Source organism: Bombyx mandarina, chromosome 01 (assembly GCF_030267445.1).
Source record: "Bombyx mandarina strain Sakado chromosome 01, ASM3026744v2".
NCBI lineage: Eukaryota > Metazoa > Arthropoda > Insecta > Lepidoptera > Bombycidae > Bombyx > Bombyx mandarina.
Genome location: NC_143208.1, coordinates 10,379,881 through 10,402,152, shown reverse-complemented (window position 1 = coordinate 10,402,152; position 22,272 = coordinate 10,379,881). Strand labels below are relative to the sequence as shown.

At 33.8% G+C, this 22,272-nt stretch overlaps 1 protein-coding gene across 5 annotated transcripts in view; it reads right to left on the bottom strand.

The window, feature by feature from the left end:
* LOC114245148 (tetratricopeptide repeat protein 39B) overlaps nucleotides 1-20,676 on the bottom strand; it is a 32,989-nt gene extending 12,313 nt beyond the window's left edge. Inside the window, exons 1-12 of one of the 5 annotated variants that reach the window (XM_089729744.1) lie at nucleotides 20,501-20,676; nucleotides 11,852-11,910; nucleotides 11,179-11,291; nucleotides 9,774-9,808; nucleotides 7,952-8,053; nucleotides 7,334-7,517; nucleotides 6,613-6,770; nucleotides 5,127-5,292; nucleotides 3,260-3,424; nucleotides 2,355-2,518; nucleotides 2,093-2,254; nucleotides 619-808 (exon numbers count right to left, since the gene is read on the bottom strand). In XM_089729744.1, the coding sequence (XP_089585870.1) occupies nucleotides 619-808; nucleotides 2,093-2,254; nucleotides 2,355-2,518; nucleotides 3,260-3,424; nucleotides 5,127-5,292; nucleotides 6,613-6,770; nucleotides 7,334-7,517; nucleotides 7,952-8,053; nucleotides 9,774-9,808; nucleotides 11,179-11,286 (1,434 nt within the window). In that variant the 5' untranslated portion in view covers nucleotides 11,287-11,291; nucleotides 11,852-11,910; nucleotides 20,501-20,676. Of the gene's footprint in view, nucleotides 1-618; nucleotides 809-2,092; nucleotides 2,255-2,354; nucleotides 2,519-3,259; nucleotides 3,425-5,126; nucleotides 5,293-6,612; nucleotides 6,771-7,333; nucleotides 7,518-7,951; nucleotides 8,054-9,773; nucleotides 9,809-11,178; nucleotides 11,292-11,851; nucleotides 11,911-13,454; nucleotides 13,822-15,097; nucleotides 16,714-20,500 lie in introns of those variants that run through there. The other 4 variants (XM_089729742.1, XM_028177185.2, XM_089729749.1 and 1 more) reach the window with 4 other exon arrangements.
* Nucleotides 20,677-22,272: the final 1,596 nt, after the last annotated feature.

Sequence of the window (22,272 nt, the reverse complement as noted above, 5' to 3'; positions counted from 1 at the left end):
CAAAGGAGAAATAAATAAAAAAAACGAAATAACATTTGAAAGTACATGATTTAATCAGTCATTTTTGTTAATTCTTTCATAGCTGATTCCATAAACTTCTTTTGTTCTTGATTTACGAGTGCGAAATACTTCTCTGACGATGCTGAAGAGACAGACAACTAAGCCTAAGTCATAAACTGCCATATTGGAAGTTTATAACGTGGGCCTAGATGTCTACATTTATTCTCCTTAAGCCCTCTTCTTTTGTTCTTGATTTACAAAGACGAAACAAGTCTACACTCACGATACTGACGACAGATGCTAGTAAGCCTAAGCCATCAATTTCCATCTGGTGAATTCTATAAATTTAATCTTCTTTGAATTTATTCTAATCTGTTTTCTACTATGAAAATGTTAATACCATCGGATCTAAGCCTATGTATGGTATGTTATAAATACATTGTAAATATGTACATAAGGTAAATGTAAGGTACATATTCGAATTTTACTAAATCCATCTACAAATAATGATATATAGATAAATAAATGATATACCACATTATTTTAATGTAAAGTTTTCGATTCTTACCTTCGTGACATATGACTATGTAAATATACTAATTACAACTAAATACTTACTTTGAGTACGTATTGTGCTCCTCTTGAATTGTAGGTGAGTATGCCGAACATGTTCCATAGGCAGAGTAGTTCAATAGCCGGCAACACTAGGCGCCCTCCCTGTGTGTAGTATCGAGCTGCGCGCTTAATCATGAATTTTTCCATAGGCAATGATTTTCCGGCTATGCGTTGTTTGTAAAAGGAACAATTCCTGTAATAATGTTTCATAGTTATCATCACTTTAAAGCGATCCTCAGAGCCCATCATCATCAACTATGCAATGCAATGTTAGACTTTAAATGTCTATACATCATCAACTATGCAATGCAATGTTAGACTTTAAATGTCTATATATCATCAACTATGCAATGCAATGTTAGACTTTAAATGTCTATACATCATCAACTATGCAATGCAATGTTAGACTTTAAATGTCTATACATCATCAACTATGCAATGCAATGTTAGACTTTAAATGTCTATATATCATCAACTATGCAATGCAATGTTAGACTTTAAATGTCTATACATCATCAACTATGCAATGCAATGTTAGACTTTAAATGTCTATACATCATCAACTATGCAATGCAATGTTAGACTTTAAATGTCTATACATCATCAACTATGCAATGCAATGTTAGACCGATCTAAGACTAAGATTTTTTAAAGGTCTATGATGTTTCTTTGATTTACTTAGAAGCTGTTAATCACATAGTAGCTTTAATGTTACCAATAAAAAATTTCAACAAAAGAGAAATTATGTTATAAATAACATGAATCAAAGTGTTGAGGTGTCAATGATTATAGTCGAATTCCGGTAAATTTACAAATAAGTTTAAAGAGATTAAATATTGTTTTTTTTATTTATTGCTTAGATGGGTGGACGAGCTCACAGCCCACCTGGTGTTAAGTGGTTACTGGGGCCCATAGACATCCACAACGCAAATGCGCCACCCACCTTGAGATATAAGTTCTAAGGTCTCAAGTATAGTTACAACGGCTGCCCCACCCTTCAAACCGAAACGCATTACTGCTTCACGGCAGAAATAGGCAGAGTGGTGGTACCCACCCGCGCAGACTCACAAGAAGTCTTACCACCAGTAATTACGCAAATTATAATTTTGCGGGTTTCATTTTTATTACACGATGTTATTCCTTCACCGTGAAAGTCAATCGTGAACATTTGCTGAGTACGTATTTCATTAGAAAAATTGGTACCCGCCTGCGAGATTCGAACACCGGTGCATCGCTTCAACACGAATGCACCGGATGTCTTATCCGTTAGGCCACGACGACTTCTTGTTTGTCTTTGTTAATATTTGTCTAAAGTGTAGTCTTAGTGAAATCTGTGAAGAAATAGAATTCTTTGAAGTAGAAGTCTTAGACAATAGAATCATAATAGTGTATATACTAATTTATAATTTCAATTAATTATAGTCGAATTTCGACTACCGGGAGACCACTAGTCAATATAAAAACGTCCTTTTATTACCTTAACAATTCATTGCACTGGTGTTTCTCGTTTGGGGTCATATCGCTTCCGAGTTGCAGCAGCATCGCCGCCTTGGTGTACGAGTAAATGGTACGGGACCATGAGCTCTCATCCATTAGTTTAGTAGCGTATTGTGCTGCTTCACGCCACTCCATTTTCAAGCTAAAAACGAAATTTGATTCGAATAGAATAACAATAATTTTATTAGTATTTAGCATTAGTTGAAATTACAAATAGACATATAATGTAACAATTTAATTACCTATTGACCCACATGATCTCCCAGAAGCATAGATGGCGGAACTGCTTGAAATTATGCTGGCTATTCAAAGCACAGTTGTAGGTGCTTATCGCCGGTTCAAAGAGGCCGCGAAGGAATTCCAGTCTCCCTTTGAACACTAAGAACCAAACGCTCTCGGGGTATATCTGTAAAAGTAAAAAATTTTTGAAACAATGCAACACAAGCTAAAATTATTACTGTACAAAATTGGCAGATTAATCTTATTAAAAAATATTTAAATGAAATACATATTAAGCTTTAGGTTAGTATTGTTATTATATCGCACATAAGGTGCGATAACGTCACTTATGCAAATTATGTATTTTTTCAGGAGAAAAATATAATTCTTATATAGTTCTGCTAGGCTATAGAAATAAAATGATAATAATTAAACTACAACTTAAAACTTCATCAGTAAAAGCAAACATCTCTCTCGTCTCCCTAATAACTATTAAAAAATCGGTTGTCTGTAAAGTCGGTTTACTGACGATAGTTGAACGTGACAACGTCATAAGAAAATACTGATGGAATGGTTTCATTTTTCAATTATCGCAATTATCGTTGCTATAAAAAATTGACTCCACATTCACTTTTCACTGAACTTCATACTTGACGAAAACATGTAAATGTATTATTGTATAGCAGCTGTCCACGCGGATGCATCGCTCACATCGCCTCAGAGCGAGGTAACGCCGCATGAGTCATGTTTTTTCGTGCGTGCAGCCGGCTCCATCGAATTATAAGACGTTGTCGCGTCAAAATGTTTTTCCTCATACTCAGTATTACAAAAATTGCATAAGTGACTTTATAGCACCGTGTCTGCGATATATTGGAGCATAGTTCGCGTAGATTTTTAGTATTGTTAGTAAGGTAAGCGTGACAACCACTACCTTGAGTATTTTCTCGAGTATTTCTTCGCAGACTTTCAGATCTCCAGAGGCTCCGACGAAATGGCATATGACGAGATGGTACCCGAGCAATGTCAGATCGCACAATACAGACCTCATGCCCGGCGATCGAGACGCTGCTTGTAGTTCAGACAGACCCAGCGCCTTCACAAAAAAAAACCTTCATGTGTAATAAAACCAAAAACCGAAGCAAATGGAAGCTGATGGTACAAAGAGCTACGAAGGGCTTTCAGGGACACGACCTTCAGCAATGAAGTATTCGACTAAGAAGAAGAAGTAATAAACATACTAAAATATTTAAGTCCTGGTTTAAATAATTAAAATGATTAATATATATATATATAGATTTTAATGAAGGTCAATAATCTAATACATTATTCTTCTTCCTATTCGTACACTCTTAACAGAGTGGTCGTGGTCATGCATCAGTCGGATACGACCTGCTCGTGACTCATAAAAAAATCTAATACATATGTACATACATATATAATGCAGATAAACTTAGAGAAAGGCAAAGAAAAAGTTTGTTTTGTCATGTTGTAATTATCGCGGATAATGACGAAAATTATTAGCTAGTAGTTTTGGAATATATACTGTCGAATTTTATTTGTTTTTTATTAATAATTGTGTTAATTTAATAAAACTTGTTCCAATTTTTGTATTTGAATTTATATTTAAGTTTTCTTTAAATTTTTACTGCGAATGCCTGCCTGGCGTGTTAATGTGTATTTTTTTACGAAACTATATGCCACAACTAAAAGCCAGTGAAGATGCTCGGTCGGAGACTTTAACCTTCAAACCGTACGCGTATCAAAATGTGATGTACCGAAATGCCAAGAGGTCAGCTGACCAGACTGTACAGGACCCAGAAGACAAGGACGTGAAAGAAAAACTGCGACCACTGGTGACCGGTTTAACTTGACCAGCAAGCATGCTTCGAAGTCACAAAGAGCTAAATGTGCAAAGACGCTATCATCCATAAAATTAGTGAAAATGTCATCAAAGCGATTAAAACACTATATAAACTTGAAGTTCATATCCCGAGCAACACCGAACTATCATTAGAACCAATTAGTACCAATTGTTGTGAATTTATTTATTTTTGTTAATTTAGTTCAAATTTTCCTAAAAAGAAAAAACAACAATAACAGTTTTAAGTTTACCCTGAAGCGATATTGAATTAAATAATATTCAAAATGAACATTAAGTATGATATATACAAGATGTAACTTTTTCAATTGGTCGGTCGTTTGTATGTATTTTAAACTAGCTGACCCGGCAGACTTGGTAGTGCCTCAATCAATAAATAAAAGACCTAAATTTTTGTATAAAATAAACTTAAAACAAACAAAAGGAATCCGTCCGACGGGGGACACATCAAAGGAAAAACAAATTTGTTATTTTTATTTAATACCGAGCATTTTCATATTTATCTACCTTTTAAACCTTCTCTGGACTTCCACAAATAATTCAAGACCAAAATTAGCCAAATCGGTCCAGCCGTTCTCGAGTTTTAACGAGACTAACGAACAGCAATTCATTTTTATATATATAGATAGATAGATAGATAGATAGATAGATAGATTTATCAGATTTCTCTTTTCATCCTTTTTATATTTAGTACTTCCTTAACATATACGAAAAATGGTTTCAATTCGATTAAAATTCTCAAGTTCAAAGAAACAACGAAACAAAGAATACTGCTATTTCTTTATCAGCCGAGTATGATTGATAGCACTGTTTAGATAAGAATAAAATACTTGCGTAATTACTGTTATAACCTACATATCAATCAAGTTATTTATTTTGTATCATTCTCGGTATTTGAACCCATTAATAAAATTACCTTGTTTCCTGAGAAGCCCACAAATTCCAGCAGACTTATGATTTTTGGAGGCAGCAGCGAAATCATGACATTGAACGTAGCCATGCCGAGGCGAACTCCGCTTTGGAAGTGCCTTTTCGACTCATCAGTGTCCCATTGTTTCTTTTCTAAGATCTTAGAGCATTCCCTGTTTATGCATAAAACACATTCACAATTCTACTCATTTTTATCAATTCTTTTATCTTTTCAATATATTATTATAATCGTAATTATGATTGCATGCAGCAGAGATGCGAATGTTGCGATGGATGTGTGGAATAACGAGAATGGATAGAATACGGAATGAATATGTTAGAAAAAGTCTGAAAATGGCACAGAGAGGTTGAGAAGTGCGTGTTTGGGATGGTATAGACATGTGATGAAACGAAATGAAAATGAGCTTGGTAAGAGTGTTAACTATGAATGTGGAAGGATATAGAGGAAGAGGTAGACCTAAGAAGAAATAGATGGATTGCGTGAAAGACGATATGTGTAAGAGGGGAGTGAGCGAAGAAATGATATATGATAGAGGAGTATGGAAGGAGAAAACAGGTTGCGCCGACCCCAGGTGACTGGGAGAAGGGCAGGAGAATGATGATGATTATGATCATAATATCTATTATTTTAGTTCGTTAACATAAAACAAGATTAGGGGTTCATATGTCTGTTTTCTGTATAAAAGTGGCAATATAGCCGTTCATCCTATTAGTACATGCACATCATAAATGGAAGTAAATAATTCTTCGATGTTATTTAGTGAAACTTACTCAGTTCAAATACTTGAAGTCGTTCCGATTGTAATATAAATATGTGTACAAAAAACTTGTGTCAGTCACGTTTATGACAGGTATTTTTTTGTGTACACAGTTATTTCAATACGAATTAGTCAAAATTGGACAAAAAGTTATACTCGTACGTATAAATGAATTAAAAACTCGAAATATATCATTTTTGTTTTATTTGTGATGGGAAACGAAAAACTATTTTAATAACTACATCTTTGTTTCATTTAGATTTGTTTTATATTCACGTTAACATCAATTAAAAACAGGTATTGTGTCCTACAAAATTTGAGATCTAAGATTGTAGATGTGGATAAAACACTTTTCAGGTGCACGATACTTACAAATACATAGTATTTAGTTTGAACTTTAACTATGGTATGTAAGTTTATCTATCCAACTACGTATGATATTATGCAGTTTTTTTTTTTCATTTACGAATACCATTATCAAAGTGCATGATTCTTTTATAATTTATTAATCGGGTAGCTATTTTATTGTTATGAAATACAAAGGAAATAAATATAGAAAAATCCGTGAATTGTCTTTATCAAAACAAAAATGAATGATATATTGCAAATCCATATTTAAAAATTTTACTACTACTACGACAAACTATTATATTCTGGTTTAAATATTGCTAACCACAAACACTAGTTTACCTTCATTACGAAAATAGATCTTACTTGTAGGTGTTATAACAGCTCTTCACTTTAATAGTGCCTTTAATGAGGCCAGTTAAATCTTCGCCTTCCATGATTGTCATGGCGGCTTGGAGGAGTAAAGCTTCAGCATAGCACAGTTCCGCATGAGCCTCCAAATCCGTGTACAACGCGTAATTGGGCTGTGAATTTCTTTGTATCATTTTGACTGCTCGCTGTTATATTTCTATTTCGTAGCTTGATATTGAGTAGTCAGTACAATTAATTTTAATTGCTTATAAATGACGATTGAAATTAATAATTGCTAGAGATTTGACCTTTAAACGTGATCTTTTTGTCGCTAGAATTAGCGAAGATTTGTTTAGCTAAAGGCTTATATTATTACTTAATAACAGGATAACATTTCAAAAATATGTATGTAATATTAATGGAAATAAAATATTTTAAGATGGAATTTAATTTATTAAATGTCAATTATGTTACAAAGTGTGTTTATTTTAAAAAGATCAACATTAAGATTTGATTTCAAAAGCGGACTTCTGAAGACCGACCATTGATTTGTCTCAAAAAATATGTAATTGATTTGTTATTGTAACACTTGAATATTTAATTAAGCGATACATAACTGCAAGAAGCATTCACTTATAAGAATTTAAGTATTTCTGATTTAAATTAACTTAATTATTTAAATAAGCTTTGGTGTCGTTGTCAAATCTGTTTATATGAGTCGATTTTTAATACCCACCTTTTTTATAATGGTACCGAGACTCTCCACTAAGGAGAAACTCTTGCGATTTTTGTTACAAATGGTAATGCACTGCTTCAGTGCAACAATTGACCGACCGATTTGTTCGTGGTCAAAAGTCAACATCGCCGGTATGAACTCAAAAATGGACGCACCCAGACTATGGTACAAAGAAGTACGTGCCCTAAAAATAAGTAATCAAAGCTTCAAAAATTTTTGCAGCGTTTAAATTTATAGTTTTAGGGTTGTTGTTGTATCATTGTTTCGAGCCTGCACTGATTGATATCGCCGTTCAACCATTTCTGTTCAGTTCAGGGTTGAAGTGTGTGAGAAGTACCTTCTGCGGTACAATTGAGAATTGGGTCTCATTCTTAGGGTGAACGACAGTTATGTTATGATTTTTGGGCCACGGTAACTGCTTAACACATGTGAACCAACAGCTCGGCTAATTTTAGATTTCGAGGAAATATGTGAAAATTTTCCAAAGTAAACATATTTAAGGGTTCATTAAATGTGTTTATTTTGGAAGTTTTCAATTCAATTGTTATATAAAATCAATATGTTTCTTTGGACAGATATTACAATAATAAATGTTATAGGTTATAAAAAGTGGATTACCATGGTCTCATTATGTTCATAGCCCCAACTAAGTCATTATTGAAAAATTTATGTATGGCCACTTCGCAATCCTCGAAGGAGATATGTAAATCCATGTCGTATCTAAAATTTTCAAACAGATTTATATGATGTTATCAAATATCTTAGTATTAAAAAGAGTAGATAAAAAAATCCGAGCTTTTTATTTATTATCATCATACTTCGTTCATACTACATATTTCGTTTGCTCTGGTAGTTGCACTTTCCCTTTAAGCAACAGTCGCCTATGTCATTAACAGCATCAGTGTGTTACCGTTAACATTCTTAATCTAAACATTACTAGTGGTAGGACCTCTTGTGAGTCCGCGCGGGTAGGCACCACCACTCTGCCTATTTCTGCCGTGAAGCAATAATACGTTTCGCTTTAAAGGGTGAGGCAGCCATTGTAACTATACTGGAGACCTTAGAACTTATATCTCAAGAAGGGTGGCGCATTTACGTTGTGGACTATGGGCTCCAGTAACCACTTAACACCTGGTGGCCTGTGAGCTCGCCCACGCATCTAAGCAATAAATAAAAAAACCATGATAGATAGGCAAGCGTCCCCTCCTGGCTGAACCTTTGGTCGCCTACCTGTCCTGGTGAAACTGGAAAGGCCTCCGGGCCACCAGTAGGTAATCCTTCAATCAAAAAAGGCAAGCGAATTTGGTATATGTTTAAATTCTCCCTAAAGGCCTTTCTCCACCTGTTGGCATTAACTTCAGTTATATTCGAACCAGTCTTCATGTCCTACAGGGCAAGTCGCAAGATTGAACGAAGTCTGTGTTCTAGCTATATTAATATATGTATACTTGTGCGATTTCGTTGAATTCCAGTTATTCGAGTCTTACTATTAATATATAATATACATAATTATGGAAATGTAATTGTTTTGTAAGTTCATATTATGTAATGAATGTAACTTAAAAGATTAATATTGAATATTTATTTTAGTCGATTGATTTAATTTCTAATGCAAAAGAAAAGACAAGTTCGGTCTAATGAGTCGATTGAATATTTTCAATTCTTTGAGTATAAAAAAACTTATAAAAATCTCAGAACCTTAAACAAACATCTCAAATAATGATCAAGAGGTAAAAGTTAACATTTAAAAGGCACATTCGAAAGAGAGAGTTTTTACTTATGAATTACCGTGTTGTTAGCACGAATATTGTAGTGTTAAAATAACCTTTGATTTCAAAGAACACTTCAAATGTTAGAGAGTGTATTTTAAGATTTCAAACGTATGAATCAAAATTGTTAGTATCTACATTGGTTAAGTAAATTTTTTTATTGCTTAGGTTTAATGGACGACCTCACAGCCCACCTGGTGTTAAGTGGTTACCGGGGCCCATAGACATCTACAACGTAAATGCCGCAACCTACCTTGAAATACGAGTTCTAAGGTCTCAGTTTTTACAGAACAACGACTGCCACACCCTTCGAACCGAAACGCATTACTGCTACACGGCAGAAATCGGCAGGGTGGTGGTATCTACCCGTGCGCACTCATAAGACGTCCTACCACTAGTAAATACATAAATTATAATTTTGCGGGTTTGGTTTTTATTACACGATGTTATTCCTTCACTGTGGAAGTTATTCGTGAATATTTATTAAGTACGCATCTCATTAAAAAAATTGGTAATTGCCGGTGCATCGCTAGATACGAATGCACCGAACGTCTTATCCTTTAGGCCACGACGTCTTCATTAAAATGTGATTAACGTACCTATTAAGATGTGATTAACGCACGTATTTGCAGCCTATACCGATACACTAATGACATCAATTTGGTACTTACGTTGGATGATATTCCGTAGCATCTTGAAACTCTTCCTATAATCATAGATCAAATTAATTATTGCGGAAATGACAAATGTGCGTCATTCAGGCAACCGTGACAATAAGTCTTTACCTATGAAGTTGCTGTTTTACAATACTGGCCATTTGAAACGACATAATATGTTTGTTGGTTACTGTTTGTTTTCACTGCATTTGTATCTTTTTCATTCTAGACAGAATAAAAAATGACTATTTATGGAAAATACGATCAGTGACGGTAGCAAAGCCGCATAAATGGCTCATAACATTAATGACATGTGAACATGATAGTGACAGAGTGAACACAACAAACGAATGCACGGCCCGTTATTGGTTTGAATGCTTCCGACAAAATGAGCCCGTGGTCGCCCGAAAACTAAAGTCAACAATAACCAATTAAAGGCGACAGTGGAAGCTGATGCTGAAGCTGATACTCAATCTACCGCTGAACTAGCAGCAGCTTTGAACGTTAGCATCAAAACAATATTAGTCCATTTGAGTCAAAATGGCAACGTAAAAAAAATTTAATTGGGTGTGGCACGAACTGAACGATCGCCAGCGCGATATACCTACGCGTAAAGATATGCTTTACGTTGCTTAACAAACATAGAAACGTATTAATTTGAACCACATTGTCATTTGCGCTGACAAATAGATTATTTTTGATAATCGAAAGCTGTCATCCAATTTAGTATGCTCTGGTTCAGAACCTAGGCAATGTCCCAAACGAAAACTTACCTTTAAATAGTCATGGTCATTGAAGGTCTAATACCGGTTAAATTCATCACAGCTCGACAAAATGGCAACAGTATTAATGCAATCGAGTGCTGTGAGGAACTGGACATAATGATGGAGAAGCTCGCGAATGTCCAGCCAGCCTTTATTAATCGTTCGTCCTTACTACACGACAACGCTCGACTTCATACGGCACACTAAACCGTTTCAATAGTACAAAAGCCAAGATTGGATTTTTTGTGTCATCCATCATACTCAAAAGACCTTATACCATCAGACTTCCACTTTTTTACAAAGTTTGGATAGCTTCTTGGCAGGCAAAAATTCTATACCCAACAACGAGGCGTCAGAAAATACCTTTGAAAATTTTGTTGGCTCTTTGTTCACGAAGTGCATTGATCTGAGTTGGCAGAGATGCAACGATACCATGTGTGCATATTTTGATTGATATAAATAAAAAATATTTATCAAAAATTACTTTAACTTTTTGTATACTAAACAGCAATTTCATAGGTAAAGACTAATATTACGATCGTGATAAGACTCATTTCATTGGAATTGATTCTTGTACTTCTTACTACAAATCTAGAGATTGATTGATGACGTATTATAAAAATCTTTATTAAGTTTAAATAATTTTATTGTCTTACTGCTTCCTCAGGAGAATCACCAGAACTCCTGCGATCACTGCTTCCGGCGCAAGAACCGCGAGGACCGGCCGTAGTAAGTATTGGCACCGTTTTTTGTCTCAAAGCCATTTTATCTGTTCCAATTTAAAAGGAATTTAAAGAAATACTAAATTTAACAAGATATTAGATGTGTCAATATGTCTAACAGCTAAATACTTAAACAAAGCAATTTATCATACAGTACGTAGCCAAAATTAAATAAAGTAAATTTATCGCTCAGAACAAAGGCAGTCTAAAAGCAAAATAGTATTTAGAATTTCTGTAGTATTAGGTATTTTTGAGATATAGTAGCGACCCAGTTAAAAAAAATATTGTTCTCAATAAATTAATGAGAAATTAAAACCAATCTTGATTTGATGAGTTGTTTAACTTCATTTTATGTAAAACGTGATGCTCAGTTAAGAATAAGCTCGGGATGCTCAATCAATGCATATACTAAGTACAATACTGAGCGCTTTTGGAAAGTTTGAAATGGAAGTTACCAATGGATCAAAATAAATGTTTATTGACGATAATTTTATTCAAATGGCTACCAAAGATTTTTTTGTACCTACTGAACCAGCAAAGTTTGCAAACTATAATCACACGTCCTATATGAGTACACGTGTTTAGAAATATAATTATATTAACTAACTCTTTCAAGCTGGGTGATCCTTCGGATAAATTGGCTTCTTCGAGCTGAAGTTGGGAGACCTAGTAAATAATACATGTTAGTCACATATTATACTTTTATAGAGAAATTATTTTAAAAATAACTGAGAAATAATGAAATAATGGTTTTATAAGTTTCAAATTAAATATAGACAAATTAGAAACTTCTTATTCATCACAGTGTGTTTTACAGTTGCTATTTATAGTCAATAACATTGTCTGAAATAAGAATAGCAACCCCAAAAATCTAGCGTTTTTTTTAAAGCATATGTTGGCAGTAGATTTTGATTTTTCTAAAATCATTTGTCCGAACGGTTTTATTAATAAACATGGTGTATCCTAGATATGGACGGTGTATTATACTATAGGCATACCAATAAAAATAGCAATAGTGAGCTCACGGGCTCAACCTGAGAGAATTTACTAACACTATCCCTAGCAATGTTTTGCAGAATCTACCACCAGATCGATCACGACCGTCTGAGAAGATCCGGTGAAAAACTCAGTTAGCTGTATATATGGGTTTCCTGTCTTTTTCAGCCGCGAAGCTATGATGTGCTCCTGTTTGAGTAAAGCAGCAAGTATTCCAAAGGGATGAGACATATTTAACTAGCAGCATTCATGCTGTGGTGACTATAGTATGTGAGCTCGTCTGTGTAGTATTAGCTCGCGCGGCCGGCACTAATTTAAAACCCCTCCTAGTCATTCAATGCCGTTTTTGCAGGAGGAGCACCGCGACTCGTGAGGAACGTGGATCTTCACGACGACTTAGTTGGACTCCGTCAGTAAGTAGTTCAGTCGGCATCAGTGCGTCATTTCGAAAAAGCGGCCCGACACGATAACCCTCATGTCGTGGCCGCCGATAATTACATACTCGATCCTGCGGACCGAATGGTAAACAGTCGCTGTCGCCCAAAACACGTCATTTCGGATCCTCCCGATCCATTATCGGTGCTTTTATATTCTTTAAGCACCGGTCACCGTTCTCGTTGAACCTGTCACTTGCGACGAAGAGTTCGGCAAGCAAATTAACCCACAGACACAGCCCACTAAGTTTCTCGCCGGATCTTCTCAAGGAGTCGAGTTTCCGATTCGGTGGTAGGATATTGCAAAGCACTGCTCTTTCTAGGGCTAGTGTTAGGAACGTCCTCTGGTTAGTCTCGTGAGCAAACATACTACATACGGTTACGCTGGCATAGCCTCCGAGGTTACCAGCTGAGGTAGGAAAAAAAAATCTCGTCTGAACATTGACCGTCAAAATAAACATTAACAGAGTACATTCCACTCATTCTGTTGTTGTCATCATATTATTATAATAGTATGCGATGCCAGTATTATAATAAACTTCAATCTTATTGATGTTATGTTTTCCTAAATAAACTGACTCCGGTATCTAATGGGCGTTGTTCTATAATAAACTACTTTTCATATATTTTTATTACGATATTAATACGCACTTTATTTTAATAATACAACACTGTTGAACAAATAAAGTCAAAATTGAATAAATATTGCTATTTACATTTGTGTATGAACAGTGGTTATTGTTTTAAGTTTTTGTAATTTAGTACCTAAAATACACTTACCTGCTGCCAATAAATTCATTTGATTTATTCGCGTAAACACACGTTTAGACATAAACATTGTGTTGAAGATGCGTTTCCAAATTAAGATCATTACTATTAAAATAATTTATATTTTGTTTGAGTTTTGACGATGTTTTAATAGTTTTATTATATTTTGAGATAGCCAGTTTTAACTTAACTAAAACAGATTGTGAAAAACCAAAATGAAAATGTAGTCTAGACTAGACTTGGGGCGCATAATGCGCATGACTACAACAGCTCGATCGATCAACTCAATTGGGGACGCTGGCCTCTCTATCCCCTTCCCAGACGGCAGCTGCGCAATACATCAATTGAATAATGGGACCCCTTTAAGTAAACGCTATATACCTATACCTAGTGTGGCTTGGCTATGCCCCTGACAATACTGTATTTGCGACATCAATTTACATAGGCATGTAATGAAATCTGCATAAATTACTTCTTAAGCTTTTTTTTCGTCTTAATAATTAATATTTTTCTTATACATGTTGAAAATTTAATTAGAACAAGTACACCGTTTTTTTTTAATGTGTTAAAATACGAAAGCAAGAATATCGCTTTGTAAATTATAATACCATATTTATAATTTTTATAAATTTACGTTGTAATAGATGATTCTGGTACAGCCTGTATGTGTGCAAATATGAGTACATTTTAAAATTGTCTATCGTTGATTGACCGTCAAGAACATTTGAAACTGTTATATTTGTTGACCAGTGAACAAAGTTTTAGAGAAAGTCTGTATGTTCCACAGTCATCGTGGTACTTTCTCTCCACACTATCCACACACATGTATGTGTTCTTGAGCCGCTTAATATGAAAAGAGTTGTAGGTACCTTTAGTGTATGTTTACTACGTGCCGTTTACACGTATTACAACGTCAAATAAAAACAAACTATCAAAGTAATAGTTAGAAAATATTAATGTTTTTAGGCGTTTTAACTAGAACTAAATTTAGCTATAAACCAGAAAAAGTTTAGTTGTTGTTTATCTGTCGTAAATACGAAGTCTTAGTTTAGAGACTAGGCTTGTCAAATATGGAGACAATGTTGTATGGTACTTCAATATGTGGTGGGGGCGTGGCGACCTCTATTATCGTGTCGTAAAAATCGATAACTTTAAAACCATATGAATGAAAAACCTATAGCAGTTAAATAGAGAAAAAAAAATGTTACAAGTTGAATAAACATGGACGTGCAGAACAGTGAGCAATTCCTGCGCAAAGGTGCGATGAAGTTTAATTGTGTTAAATAAAGGCAACAAATTGTCAGTCTCTACTAATTTGTTCTAGTACCTAGTTAATAAATATATGTCTAGCATTAAAACTCAGGGCTTACATTTCTGACCCGTAGTTATATGGAGTTCAATATAACTATATAGTTCGAATAGAATTTCAAATTAATTTATTGAAATTTAAAAAAATGTTTAAATATATCTTGAGTACCTACTCTTAGTATCTGATATGTCTATAATATGACCTCTCTTAAAATAAGATCTACTCAAAATATCGCACAAATCTTAATACGTGCACTAAACAAGTATAACATTCGATAAATAAAACACTTATAAAAATTTCAATCAAGTAAAAAATATAAATACAATGAGAGTTTAATAATAAATACCTGTTGGTCGTCCGCACAGCCACGATCCAGGACGCAAGTGGTTGGGTCCTATGATTTATCGAGCGATGCGCCAAAGAGGGTGGCGGGGTACGCGCTTCCCCGGTGATTTATTTTGCTCCAAACAATTCCCGACCTTATTGATAGTGACTTACGGGATCACGAAGATTTATACGTTCACTACATGCAACAAACTGCAATGTAGGTACGTCTGGTCTGAATGTCTATGTCTGAAGGGTTAATAATTGATGACGCATGCGTAAATTATCGATCATGCAGAATCAGCGTCTGGAGCCATTTTGTACAAAAATGATGTCGATTAATTTCTCAGACTTGAATATCTTGTACCCATGGTTTGTTACGACGAATGTGTTATGCCGCTCATACGATATATTTATCTAAACTTCTACTCAGAGATAAATTTGCCGGTTCTTGTATTTTTTAAATATAAAAACCATTTTTAATCGAAATAAGAAAAGCAGTCGGCCTCACAGAATGCATGACGTGTATTTAATTATTTCCAACAAAGTATTGAAGAAATCTCGGAGAAAAAGCGAAAATTTTGGATCGGAATTAAGTTGGAAAAAATTATATCCTTAAAAATGGAAATCCAAATCCCATAATTAATAGAAAGAGCACTGGTATCGATCGTTAGATACTACTGGTTTTGGCATATTATTTTGTATATATTTTATTTTACTACATCGCACTTTATTGAATTATCAAAATGTAATAATTTAGCCAGTATCCAAACACACAACCATCACTTGACTACAATAATTACAACATTCTAATAAGCTGAGTTTACCTTCAGTAACTCATTAAATCCAACGAGAAATCGATGAAATTCAGCTCCTTATAAACCATGACCGCCACCACCATGAATATTGCTTTAGTGCAAGACGTGTGATCATTCTGGTCCTTGGTAGTTCGTCACATTCACTGTGTGATGCATAGTTTCTATACAGAATCTACTAAAAATAATTAGCTACTTCCATTTTGCAGAGATGGCATCACACCGAACAGTACCGAAATGTCGAGTAGAATCCGTCCCGAGTAAATTATCTCTATTTAATAAATATTAGGGGTTAAAGTATGAATTTGCCGATTTGTACTGAAAAATTGTAATTCGTTCTTTTTTTTCATTTAACATATTTATTTAATCAAAATATCTACCATATTATCAATATTTACTTCCTATTAAATGGCAATTCTTGCCATATCATAGGAAGGTCATTTATGCCTCTGCGATAGAGCTCTGGTGATCTAGATTCTACAAACTGTTTGGAAGCATTTTGTACTGCCTCCTGGGAAAAAAAATTATCACGTAGAAAAATGTCCAAATCACGAAAAAAATGGTAGTCCGTTGGAGCAGGGTCTGGCGAATATGGAGGGTGACGAATGGTTTCTAATTGCAGTTCCTGTAGAGTTAAAACGGTTTCTCGTGTTGTATGTGGTCTCGTGTTATCATGGAGCAATAATGGTGACAATCGATTCAAGAGTCGGGGCTGTTTCACCGCAAGTTTTGCTATCATTGTTCGGAGTTCGGCGCAGTAGACATCTGCCGTTATTACTTGACCAGATCGGAGCTATAGTGAATAACACCATGCTGAGACCACCAAACATTTACCATTACCTTTTTATTAGTAAGCTTTGTTGCATTTTTCGCTTACGGTTATCGTAAAGAATCCACTTTTCATCACACGTCACAATTCGATCCAATATTCCTTCATTTCTGTATCGACTCAACAAGGCAACACAAGTTTAAACACGCGTTTCTTTCTGCAGATCAGTCTAATCATGAGGCACCCATTTTACATATTTTTTTATTTTATTGATTTGACGCAAACGAGTCGATATTGTTGGTAAGGTAACGTTAAGCCATACCGCTAATTCCTGGGTAGTTTGGCTCGAGTTGGCTTCCACCATATCTTTCAATTCATTGTTATTCACATGTGTGGGCGGTCTTCCACGTGGTTCATTCTTCAAATAAAAATTTCCATCGCGAAAGCGTTTAAACCAAAATCGCAAGGTGCGCTCATTAGCAGTCCGCTCTCCAAACGCAACATTAATACATATTACGAGCTGTTTCTGTAGCGCTAGTTCTGAGTCGGGACTCGTATTCAAAAATCACTCGAATTTTCGAAGTACCTATCCATCGTTCGTGTTTAAGCTGAATAAAAAAACAACTGAAAGTCGATAACCAAATGTTGCAGATATTTTAAAAGAAGAAACCCATAGGTACCATTTGAAAATAGTTTCACTGAAAAATCTCAAATCATGAAGGTTTTATGTCAATTCGAAGTACCTATTACAATAAAACGGCAATTTCATACTTTAACCCCTATTAATAATATATTCAATTAACCCTTTCTATCATTCCATTTTTGTAGGAATATGCTTTTGGTTTCTCTTGACGGGAGAAAGCGGAAACGTCGTAACTTGCATCTTGGACTAAATCACTTTGTATCATATCTTTATATATATGTGTTATGTATATGTTTCTTCTGTGCGTGTGTTTGTCATTGAACTCCTCCTAAACGGCTGGACCGATTTTAATGAAATTTTCTGTGTACCTTCAGGTGGATTCGAGAATGGTTTAGATTTACAAATCAGCCCGACAGATGGTGCTGCAGTCGCTATCTAGGTTATTTATCTTTCCTAGAAATAATTTATATGGCGTATTTATTTCCGTCGCTATGAAAAGTTTATTAGGTTCGAATCTTTAAGAACCATTGCTTTTACTGTATTCATAGGTAAATAGGGATATTTAAAAAAACGGGAGGATAGCTACTTATCTGATAGGTAAATGATCAAAAGTAAGCCTTGTAATTGCACATCCGAGAAGAGCAACTTAAAAAAATCCAGGCCCAGTTTCAGGATATGGAAACGATATATCAATCAATCTAATGTTTTTATTAGAAATCTCTCTTTTGAAATAATTGATGAAAATAATTGATATATGTTTAATATGTTAGATAATTTTTTTGTACTACTTTCAATATATTATTCATTCTGAAAGTGTTCACTCAAACACACACCATAATATCAATTTCACTTTCAGATTGGCAAAGTCATGTCTTCAAATAGTAGATCAATTGAGACACTTAAACATGTCAATCATCATGACATAAAATGCTGTGGCTCTGATAATTGGTTCTCGTTGACTGGTTGTATTGTCATTTATAATAAAGTTTGGTGTGCTGGTATAAAATGTGCCAAGTTCATTTTTATTTTATTTATTTATTTATTAGGTAGATTTCATATTTGTAGACCTTGAGGGAGGTAGACTGAATAATAAATTAATGTCTATTTATTTATATAAGCTATAACAATAGTTATCACACTACTTTCTACTACACTTACATTAGTGTTTATCTTATCATCAACTAAAGTGTCAAATGCAAGCCAGTTGTACAGCAGCAGGTTAAATCAAACTAGAACATGAATACCAGATGTACAGGATGCATTAAAACAATTACTTACAACTAGATAGAAATTGGTCACATTTATGAATTCGCACATGATAGAATTCTGATGAATTCGAAAGCAAACTGACTTCAAACTGGATTTATTAAAGATTTTTTCAGATTTCAAAAAAAATCTTAGCTTCATATTTTAAGTTCATACATATAAATTTAATAAAATAACAAGTCTCTATGAATCATCCTACCCTAATAAACTTGTTAAAAAGCAGATTAAAAATCATGTTTTAGTCCTGTGGGCTGTGACAGTCTAAAGGTGTCACTCGAGCAAGGAAAAAGGGACATTCTAGCAGCCGCAACAAACTCTGGTTATAGGAGATCTCTGATATAATGAACGCAGTAATATTTTTGTAAGTTGCATGTAATTTTTTAGGTTTTTCCTGATCATATTTGCAAATAACACCACAATTTTTTAATTAGACTTGTTAAGGCCCTGCAAAGCAGTACGCTGTCAGACAGATGTCCCTCTTGGTGTTCAATGTGTTAAATATTCATAACTACTTAAAGCTTCAGCTTCTGAAATATATTTTTTACACTCTATTTTTATATACATGTTTTATAGTTACATTTATGTGCTTTAAATGCATTATGTTCATGGCTACCAAAATGTTCTGTCTGTACTGTCACTCATGGACAACACCAATGCTAAGGGCACAGCCAAGTTACAACCTAGAATTTAATTATACCATTATGTGAGTCGACTAGTATCAAAGCCGGCAATGTGACTTTTGGACAATTATTGGTAAATCAGAAAAACGAATTATTGACTTTGTATTCCATTGGCAGTCACAAAACTCTTCTGAACGAAATCTTAGATAAATAACAGGTTAAGTATTAACCTTTATTTAATGCAGGTTTTGAACCATATTCTTTGAAGGAGACGATTATATTCAAATCAATCTGTAGTGACATATCAATAACATTTTTTTGTCCAAATGCACAGATTGCCACATTTGATAATAGACGACTCATGTATAAGTTTACCATTAATTTTAATCCTTTCCTATACAAAGATAGTACCTGTGTATGTGTTTTTAGTATGTTGGGTGCTTCCAATTCTAATTTACTGTTACTTCTAAGCTTTTTGTCTTTTTTATAAACTTTTCTATATGATTTCAGTATGTTTTTAGACAACTAAAATAATTCTTCATGGTCTGATTTTTTTTTTATCATAAGATACAAATTTATTTTATAAACTTAATTATTATATAAAATCCACTAACATTTTTGGTTAATAACACTAACTAGTGATCACCCAGCAGTCAAATTATGATCATAGTTATTAAATTTAATATAAGTTTGAACATTATTTGTCAAGTTATATAATCACAGATTTGCCAAAATTAATAGACAAATAATATTAAAGACAATTAATCTATTTCCTATTTGACCACAGACTTTATGCAATAACAAAAATTTTAAAATAAACAAAAGAGTATATATGAATGTGTGTCAAATCATGGTAGTGTGTGTAATGTTTTTTTAGTTGACCTAGGTATTGTATTTTTAATGGATAATAAAAAAAATAGTTTTCTGCACTCCTTCTCGATATATTCTATAAATGTGGGAAATTTCATACTCCTCTGTCCGCCCAATTTTCGTAAAAGGGTACAAAGTTTTTGATTCATGTATTTTAAATTATGTTTAATCTAAAATAGCGATACCGATTTTAGGGCATGTATAAGACTAAAAAGGCTTATGCAGCTAGATCGACCCTCTCACCTCTCTATGAAGTCTATGGCTACGTTTTATGAAAATTCAAATGTATTCTATTTAAAAATTATTTGTATTATTACCTCTTTTGATGGATATTAATACATACCCTATTCGGAAAAAAAATAACTGATAATAGTACAGAAATGCATGTACACGAAGAAGTTAATGTTTAGTATGGTCTAAATTAATAATTAAAAAAACTTACCTTACTATTCTATGGGTTTTTACTATAAAATAACACTTTTCTCGTCAACGAATATCCGAAGTATTCTTAAAATAAATAAACACCCACCATAATAAACATATTTACATTTTATTCAGTTTCCATAACGAATTTTAAAATAGATCTGATGCAAACTAGTCAAAGTACCAAGAGGTAATGTACATTAATGTACATCACAGAACACTATTACTTCTTGATGTACATTGTACGGATTGTACCGTAAAATGGGGCGGTTAGGGATCGAGAGGTGATTGGGGAAAAAACCAGGAAAATCTTTCGACGCGCAATACTAGTTTTTTAATCGTTGCAAAATTTTCCATTTTTTGTAGTGTAATAGTAAAATGTTGAAAGTTCACAAAACAACTCTGAATATGCATGATAATAGCTGCTAACTTATAAAAAATCGCGTTTCAAATTAACTTCTTGTGGTGGTAATTATTTTAGTGGTAGAAACTGCTGTATTTTATTTATTTTATAACAATAGAAGACAAATGTGATTTATAAATGCAATTTAGTGTTTGAACCATCATATATATTAAAGGTAAGTCTCAGTTGTTATTGGTTTTAATGTATTTGTTATTTATATTAATAAAAATACATGTAAAAATCTGTTGATTTTGGGGATATTGGGGACGTCTCAGGTACAAATAACAACGAAAGAGGGGTCAATTGGGATGAGAATATGTGAAATGGAAACCACCTAAGTGTAAATAGGTACAGATTTCTAGGGTTGTCGATGTAGTTATAACAATATTTTTTAAATTTGTTGGTAAGAATCTGGTTTATTCATGACATTTTGGTCTACAACTTTTATTCAAAATTATCAATGCAGTGTTATTTTATTGTTTGGCAAATATTTATATTATCAGTTACGCGTTGTTTTCTATTTTTAGATATGCCTTGCGTGTACGTATCAAAGAGTGCAAATCTTTATAACAGATATGATCCCTTAATATTAAAAACAGTAATAGAAGCCTATGAAATTAGGAATAAGTCTTTAGTTGAAATAGCTAAGCAATTTAACATAAGTAAGTCGGTTTTGCACATACATATGACAAGAACAATGAAATCTTAAGGTGGACAAAAATGTCTAAGTAATACATAATAAAATATTTAATATTTGTTCAGAGTGGGGGTATTCATCTGATTAATCCATGGATTAACCGACACACCTCATCTCATAACCCAGATAAAAATATCAGCCCCTAAGTAGTTACCAAGAACGAAGAAATATAAACCGTTTCTAAGAAAGCCCGCTCGTTCGAATTTAGATGCTTTTTCTCCCATACAGAATCCATTGGGTCTACAATAATGTCCACGGTAGCGTGGTCTCCGTCAATGTTCATTTGGAGCTGTCCGATTGCGCTGAACTAACTTTAAGTGATGAAATAGATGCTTTTTCTAATCGTCTCAAAACTTACAGTAAAAATCTGTCGCGGATAATTTCCCGAGTAAATATAAATTAATCATAAGTAATTAAATGTAATCAAGTTTTAGTTGTATTTTTTTTTTGTTGTCAATGCACTATCGATTGCATGATTGAGGTAACATCTGCCATGTACTTTTGTCAGTTTTTCAATGTTTTTTATTGATGATCACTTTGTTGGTGTAACTAAATAAATTAAAACCAAGGAGTGCCAGCCCTAGCAAATTTCTCTATGAACACTAATTTCGTCCCCAATAACCACAATCTGGGTAAATAGGGATAACACCTATTTTTGCTTTTTTTGCTTAAACTGGAATGCTAATTGCAT